The sequence below is a fragment of the Trachypithecus francoisi genome, unplaced genomic scaffold, assembly GCF_009764315.1.
Source record: "Trachypithecus francoisi isolate TF-2019V2 unplaced genomic scaffold, Tfra_2.0 Lachesis_group4, whole genome shotgun sequence".
Lineage (NCBI taxonomy): Eukaryota > Metazoa > Chordata > Mammalia > Primates > Cercopithecidae > Trachypithecus > Trachypithecus francoisi.
The window spans coordinates 137926167-137934604 of record NW_022681469.1 but is presented as its reverse complement, the minus strand read 5'-3'; the positions used below and the strand labels follow the sequence as shown (position 1 = coordinate 137934604).

Sequence of the window (8438 nt, the reverse complement as noted above, 5' to 3'; positions counted from 1 at the left end):
CCCAGTAGCTGGGATTACAGGCGCCCGCCATCTCGCCCGGCTAATTTTTTGTATTTTTTTAGTAGAGACGGGGTTTCACCGTGTTAGCCAGGATGGTCTCGATCTCCTGACCTCGTGATCCGCCCGTCTCGGCCTCCCAAAGTGCTGGGATTACAGGGTTGAGCCACCGCGCCCGGCCGAAAGGCTAAATTTCTATAATGTATACTCCTTGATTGACACCGGACATATCACTGCAAAGGGTGCTGGGCATTGTAGATACTTCTTACTAAAAGAAGGCTTCTATTTTTATTTATTTATTTTGAGATGGAGTCTCCTTCAGTCACCCAGGCTGGAGTGCACAATCTTGGCTCACTGCAACCTCTGCTTCTCGGGTTCAAGCGATTCTCCTTCCTCAGCCTCCCAAGTAGCTGGGACTACCAGTGTGTGCCATCACACCTGGCTAATTTTTGCATTTTTAGTAGAGATGCGGGTTTCACCATGTTGGTCAGGCTTGTCTCGAACTCCTGACCTCAAGTGATCTCCCCATCTTGGCCTCCCAAAGTGCTGGGATTACAGGCATGAGCTACCGCTCCCGGCTGGAATGCTTTAGAGTGTAGGAAATACAAATAACACACTGTCCAGACACAAACTGGTATAATGAGCCAATAGGCCTGGCTTCATAGGAAATTCACTTTGTCTTATATTTCTCCGTTGTTTTAATATGGAAAACAATAATGTGACATTTAAATAGTCGGGTCTCTTGAGCTCTTCTTTTTCCCAGTGAAGAAAAACACTTTCATTTATGACCTATTTCAGACAACATGGATAACAACGTTAGAAAAATAGCAAATGACCATTATGGTTGGGTTTATTTCAAATGTAATTGAGAGGTTAGGCTGTCTTTGGAGCCTGCAACTGTTTTTCTGACAACATGAAGTTTTCTGAGATATGTTTTCACTGAATGCTAAAAGAAATTGGATATTTATTTTGACACAGATCAGCGTGCCTTTGGGGTGTTATGTTTCTGCCCCAGGAGGATTACTATGGGTGAAGCAGAAGTACTGTGTTGCCCTTGATCCCTAACAAGCACCATCACTCTCTGCAGCTTCCTAGTGTGGTCCCGATGGACAATCGAATGTAAAGGAACTTGAACTCCATGATTAAGAAAGGAAAAGGAAAAAAGAAAACGTGAAAAAAACCAATATCAAAGTTTAAAAAAAGAAGGGTTTGTCTGCCAAGCAAACAAAAGTCATGGCTTTAACAAAAGTCATGGTATCATCTACACATTTTTTTTTTCCTTTATGAAGAACTGTGGCTAGACTAAACAAAATAGAACAGTACAGAACTCAGGGATTCAAACCAAGATAATATGTCCTTCTTCCCTTTCTCCAGTTGGCATCGCCACATTCTACACAAGACAATGGGGGCTGAAGCCTCATCCTTCATGCTACATCAATCAAGAAGGTTTCTTTCTTGGACATGTGCACAAGTTTGTCCTTCTTGTGGTGTGAGTATTCACTAGGAATGCTCCCCCTCCTAAACTTCTCTTGAGTTGAGCCCACAATCCCCGCAACCATTGGGATGCATTGCATCGCATAGCAGCAGGTGTTTTCTTGCTGTTGTTAATCATTGGGAGTGTCATATTTGCACCGTGTGTCTAGGCTAGTTCCGGCTGATGGGACTGATGCCACATGTGAATCATGAGTTGAATGTATAAAAATTTCAGCTTTGCCACTGTTGTCCTTTGGATGGATATTATGCACAGGGGAAAATAGATAGGAAAACAAAGAGTTGATCAGCTCCTAGTTCTGGAGTTAGTTGTTAGAAATTATAAAAAATGGTGGCTCTGCTCAGAAGACATGGGCATATAAAAGCTTGGAGTGCTTAACGCTCACATTTTCCCTTAAATGATAGAAATGGAAGTAAACATTTATTACCATTTGGTCAAGTGTAGCTTAACTTGCATTCATATTTCATTGTTAGTAATGGAGGTATGTGGAGATATACACAGACCTTGAGACAGCTGTTTTTTTAATATTGCATACAGGCTAGCAGTTCATTGAAAACAGAGGAGAGAAGCCTGAAGGTTAGATCTTAGAAGAAGGCAGTTCTTCATGCACAGCTTTTGTCAATCCTGATTTGGTTTGAAAATAAAAATCATGGAATACCAAAATCAAAGGAGAGTTGATTAAGGGAAAGGGAAAAGGGATCATCCCAGGAAGGGTGATGTCACTGGCCAGGAAAATGTCAGGCGAGGTTCCATGTCCTCACTCAAGTCCAAAGGTGCTGGTTTCCTCTACTGCTGTTAACAGCTTTTCATACAACATGGAGTACGAGGGATACGGTGGAAGGTCCAGTCGGTTGAAGCATGTGTGTGCCCTGAATGGGGAGAAGAGATCGGTGAGAGTGTTTGTTTTGATACAACTGGTTCTGGATCTGTGACTGTCTGAAGTTGTGATTCAAAAGGGAATCAAAAGTGAGCAGGACTGTGATTCAGGACCACCATAAAACACTGCACAGTAAAGAGCCATATTCCTCTAGAATGAATAGACCGGTGGAAGGAATGGAATAACTAAAAATGGGTTGTTTGCATTTGCAAGCAAACCAACTACACTAGCATGACACTAGCAAACTGATTATAAACTCTATGGTATCAGCCTGATTTGCAATTGAGTTATACATTTTGATGTGGTTGATGAAGGAGGCAGAAATATAATTAGTATTGAAGGATTATATTCCTAAGTCTTCTTGCCCAGCTCTGATTTCTGAGCCTCTGTGAACCACATGCATCTATTTAGAGGAATCTGAGATGGCCTGGAATTCTGAGATCCAGTTCTCCATTCAAGTCAAGTGTGCGCTGGAGACAAGTCTGACTCCTTTACCCCAGTAGAACCCACAGAACCTAAAGCCGAAGTGCTGCATTTCCAAGAAAAGCTGCCCATGTGAGCCAGTCCTCCCTGGATGCCTGGAGAGTCTTGGCACCCAGGGTTCTATTTTGCTTCATGTGCTTCCTCCTGCATGGCCAGTGTCTGCCTTAGACAAGGAATGTCTTCCTCGCCAGAGGCTAACACCTGGACCTGGAAGACTCATGTGGGTCTCCAGTAGTGGGTACAAGAAACCCAGCACACATAGATTCCCTGCTGTGGAGCCTTGAATCACCTGACTAGCTGTTCCCTGCCAGTAGTTCTTTGTTTCTACAGAAACTTTGGCTGATGCCGAGCCTGTACCATAGTAGGGAGAAAGGTGGATGGGTGCAGGTGAAAGTTCATTTCCTGCCTTTTCCTCCCTAAGAGTGGTGTGTTGCAATGGTGTTTTGAGACACCAACCAGCACAGAAAAGGGCATTCTAAAATCAAACCAAATCAAATCAAATCAAATCACAAAACAAACATACAAAGAAACAAACAAAACTAAACTCTCTTCATTAGAGTTTTATTTGGGATATTAAACTCTTCTTTTCATTACAAGATCCCTAGGGGACTTGTGTATTATTCACACCTTTGTTTTAAAGTATATAAATCAGAGTATCAGATCACTGCCCAGGCTGATGCAGCACTCAGGTTATGGGGGGAGATCATTTTGGGAATGAGGAAGATGGGAAGAGGAAAGAGGGAAGGTGGGGCTTCCTGCCCAGCGAGAATCTAGGGAGGATTCTGGTGTTTTCGTCTGCCCAGCACCCATTCCTCCTCCTGGCAGTCCTTGGGGAACTATCCCTAACCCCTACCTCCCTCCTCCCTGTCCCATCCCCGCTCAAGCTCCAAAGGCAGGCATAGGGTAGTAGAGTGTCTGGTCTTAGGCCTTAAAGACATAACAGGGAAGAAACATACGAATAGAGATTAGCAGAATTCTTAGACTATTATCTAAGATTCATACAGGCCTTCCTTTACTTTAAAAGAAAATAATTGAAATACTTTATCTAGATGTAAATATTTGAGTGAAAGGGAACTCAGTAAATCGAGTAGGATGATTACAGTGATTTCTCTCTATGTTAAAAAGATTGCAACGAACTAGAACATACATTGCGCTATGGCTAAACAGGCGAAGTAGGGCAGAGAAATCCCAAGCATGCTTTTGGAACTAGCTGAATTAGCCAGGGGCGAGATAGGAGCAGGCATCATCTTCGTAGTTTTCTTGCTCTGGTCATTTTAACTGGCACTCATGAGTGGAAATATTACAGAAAAAAAAAATCATCTTTACAAATTAGTTGGAACCAAATTAATTCTGTAAAAGATCATTTCTGGGAGTAAACAGAAAGCATTGGTGAATAGCACCTAGTCTGAACACCCACGGTTTCCTTACTAGTTGTTTTTATTGCATTTATTTAGAGCCTTGGTGAACTCCCCTAGTTTGTCATCTAGAATGAATGAACACAATCAAATCATGATCCAATTCAGCATTCCTAAGAGCTCGCCATCCTCCAGGTGTGGTTCTGACAGCACCAAGTGCCGCTTACCTCATTCCCGTGCACCAAACCAAGCATTGCCCGGTGGTGTGGGGCAGTGGACAGCAAGAAATCAGGGCTTGGAAGACCTCTATGCTGACCCCAGTCTAGCCACTTACCAGCTTTATGACCCTGGAAAAGTCAGTTAATCTTCCTGAGCCTCAGTTTTCTCACTTGTAAAGTGGGGATAATAATATATGCTGCATGCACCTCAGAGAGTTATGGGAGGATCAACGCTAGAACACACGTAAATGCGTTTTGTAACCTGTGAGTCATCATTTAAACATAAGATTCTCTTAATAATGCAACCATGATTGTGATAATGATTTGGGAACCGTGTCATACTTGTGGCAACTGAAGCCTCTGGGGTTTTGCATATGACCTACTGGCAGGTGACTCACTCTCTTCTCACACTTGGTACGACGGATGTTTTGGATATCCGCACAGGTCTTTCAGTTGTGTCGAATTCCACGCCATTGATGTCAAGCTAGGGTTCCAGCATTTTGAGGTAATTTTGGATTGGGTTGTGCCAATCCCTGTATTGTTTATCCTTCTAACTGTGTCATCTACACAGCTGATCTCCCTGTCTCCTCTATTTTTTCCATGTTATAGATTGAAATGTTAACCAACACGGGGCCAAAGAAAGTCTTGCTCCTCTCTACTAGAGACCACTTTAAGGTTGGCTAGAAACACACAAAAGAGGCAGCAGTCACTCCTCTTTGCTGCCAATTGTTCGGTCAGTTATGTAAGTTGTGTCTTCCCTTCATGCCAGTCTTCTTCTACTGCCTAACTATAGCCTTGTTCTCTTCAGATAGGCCTTGCTCTCTTCCCTGCTAAATTTACTTTTTCAAGTTTGTCAGTAACCTCTTGATCCCTAAATCCAGAAGCCTATACTCTACTCCCTCCTGCTCCAGCTCTTTAAAAACATTTGACAGCTCTTCCTCTGGAACATCTTCCTCCTTGGCTTCTCTTTGGTTTCTCAATAGCTGCCATGTTCTCTGCTGAGCTCCCTGATGGCACCCTCAGGCCTCCTTTGTAGGTCCTCTTCTGGCCTTAGGTACTAGAGAGCAGCATTTTTCAGCTTGGCACGATTCACTTTTCAAACTGGATAACTCTTTGTTGTGGGAGTTGTTTTGTGCATTGTGAGATATTTAGCAGCATCTTTGGCTTCTACTCAATAGACACCAGTAGCACCCCTTCCCCTCAACCAAAAATGTCTCCAGATATTGTCAACTGCCTCCCATGGGGAAAGAGGGGTAAAGTCACCTTCCCTAGCCCCACCTCGAGAACCATTGCTACAGAGTAAACCAACTCCTAACTTAACCAGGCCTCCAACTCCACCCTGGGCCTGGGCTCAGTTTACATCTGCAGTGAAACATGTTCATATTAGAATTTCGTTTGCAACTTTTAGGCCAGTTAATTGCCCATGACTCATAGCTTTGATATCCCTGGTCCCTGCCCCAAAGGTAAACCCAAAGATTCTCTCCTCTCCTTTATTCTATCTCCACACTGCCCAGTGCTACTTTGACTCTGAACTAGCTTCAGTGCTTCTCTTTCCTTCCAAGCCTTTCCTCTGTCCTCCTTTGAGCTCTTGTTCAAAGTAAAGAAACTTTGCCACCTCCTTAAGCTCTTTCCAGATGCTGCCTCCAGGTCCTAGGGTCCCCTTTCCAGTCCTCATGGGTGGAAACTGCTCACTGCCCCACACGCTCTGACGTGGATGGACATTCTTCACACTCCCTGCTGTCAATTCCATGTCATGACTTTGCAAACCTTGATCAGTTTCCATTTCTTTGAATCTCATGTCATTTAAATCATTTATTTTTAAAACCATAGGTTTTGGCTGGCATTTCATTTTAATGAAATAGGATAGAGTAGAAAATAGATTTTATTGCAGATAATAAGGGTAAAGTGCTGTTTTGAGGAACTTGAGTTTCAGATATACACACACATACGTGCAAATGAGTACATGTCCTGAGTTGTGATATAAAAGGCATTTCTTTCTATGGACTATGGTTTAAAAAGCTTGAAAATCAGTGATCTAGATAGATCTTTGGTTCCTTCTGATCCTCTGAACTTCTAACTTATTATAATTATTATCTGGCACTTTGCTTAAGTCTTCCTTTCCATTTCAAGTCCTCCTACCAGACTGTGTGGCAACTACGTCCACAGGGCTGACAGGGTGAATACCCAAGCCCCCAGTTCCTTGACCTCAACTCCAGTGACGGTCCTGCCTCTCATCTGCTTCAACTATGAAATTATATCCTAGAAGGCCCTACCCTCAAAGTCATTTCTCCTGACCCTCACACATCTTTTAGCAGGCAGGGACTTGGATTCACACAAAGGTTTTAGGTAGCCTGGGCTATGACCAGGTTTTGCTGTGGCGGTGTCTGTTGCTCTCATCTGGGAAGCCAGTTGCCTTTCCTTTCTGCAGAGGGAAGACCTGAGGAAAGAGCGGAAGGCCACCTCTCCCAGCCCCTCCTCAAGCTGCATGCTGTAGGGGTAGGCTCTCATCAGTGTTGACTCAAGCTGCATTTCTCTAAAATAAAAGCAAGATGTTTCTGGCCACATGCACTGTGGCTCACAGTACCTGGGAAGCCCATGGTCTGCTTTGCTTCCTGCCTGCTCAGGGGTTCCTGCCACCTGCCATGGCCAGGCCAGGTCTCCAGAAACTGGAGACAGTTTCTGGAAGTCAGAGGTTCTTTCCTTCTATCCACACATAGATGACTTTTTTTACGTTCTTGGATCTTCAGACACTGTCCAAGGGAGACTGGACAGGGGTCACTATTCGGGGCTTATTTTCAGTGTCCTCTTAGAGGCATTTGCTTCTTGTCCCAAGAAGAGGTCCCTGCTTCCCCAAGAAACCATCTCTGGGGCTTGTGGTGCGGCAGCCCTCTTAGGGGTGCCTTGGTCCAGATATGAAGAACCTGTTCATAAGCCCAGTGTCTGCCTTAGAAGTTCTCTGTGTGGGTTAATCATATGAATGTATATTTCAAAGCTTCCAAAGCAAATACAGAAATTACATTCAATCTGTGACCCCAGATAACAGAGGCAATGACTCCCATTTCCTAAATAATAGAGACTCCTCAGCACAGTCTTTTCTTTTTTCTTTCTTCTTCTTTTTTTTTTTTAATTTAATTTGATACAGGGTCTCACTCTGTTGCCCAGCTGGAGTATGGTGGTGCAATCACAGCTCACTGCAGCCTCGGCCTCCTGGGCTCAAGTGATCCTCCTGCCTCAGCTTCCCAAGTAGCTGGGACTAAGGGTGCACGCCACCATGCCCAGCTAAGTTTTTAAATGGTTTGTAGAGATGAGGTCTTGTCATGTTGCCCAGGTTGATCTCGAACTCCTGGGCTCAAGCAATCCACCTGCCTTAGCCTCCCACAGTGCTAGGATTACAGGCCTGAGCCACTGCGCTCAGCCAGCAGGGTCTTTTGTTTGTGGCTCACCAAACTCTTTCTCAACTGCATCCCCTGTGATGATGTTCCAGGCATCTTACCCTCTGCACTGGCCGGCTGCACCTTCCTGAACATGTGCTGCCATTCCCTGCTCTCAGACCTTGCATGTGCTATTGCTACAGCCTGGAAGGCCCCTTCTCCCTATTCCTCATCTCCTAATGTTCCCCTAAATGCCAGTTTCTTTGTGGCATGTTCTCTAGGCAACTCGATTAGGAGTCTCTGTTTCACACTCTTGCAGCATGCTGCTCTTCACCCTGTGCTCCTCTGATTCTACCTTGTGCTGTGATTAGTTACTATCAGGCCGTGTTCTCCCTAGATTGCAGGTTCCCACGGGCAGGTGTGTGGTTGTAGCTCAGCCCCTCCTCAAGCTGCATGCTGTAGGGGTAGGCTCTCATCAGTGATGACTCAAGCTGCATTTGTCTAAAATAAAAGCAAGATGTTTCCAAATAACTATATTATTGAAATCTATCATTCAACTTAACAAATGGAAATTCTGCCTTTTTAGTCTTCTTTTCTTGCCAGACTTAAATTCACTAGGTTTAGCTATTGGTGGAGCCATGCAAA

At 44.2% G+C, this 8438-nt stretch overlaps 1 protein-coding gene across 4 annotated transcripts in view; it reads right to left on the bottom strand.

Moving 5' to 3' along the window:
• Nucleotides 1–831: 831 nt before the first annotated feature.
• The window catches only part of HECW1 (HECT, C2 and WW domain containing E3 ubiquitin protein ligase 1), a 441946-nt gene continuing 434339 nt past the window's right edge, over nucleotides 832–8438 (bottom strand). For 3 of the 4 annotated variants that reach the window (XM_033193922.1, XM_033193923.1, XM_033193926.1), the window contains one exon: nucleotides 1883–2358. In XM_033193922.1, coding sequence (XP_033049813.1) covers nucleotides 2247–2358 — 112 coding nt within the window. In that variant the 3' untranslated portion in view covers nucleotides 1883–2246. Of the gene's footprint in view, nucleotides 2359–8438 lie in introns of all 4 variants that reach the window. The other variant, XM_033193924.1, reaches the window with a different exon arrangement.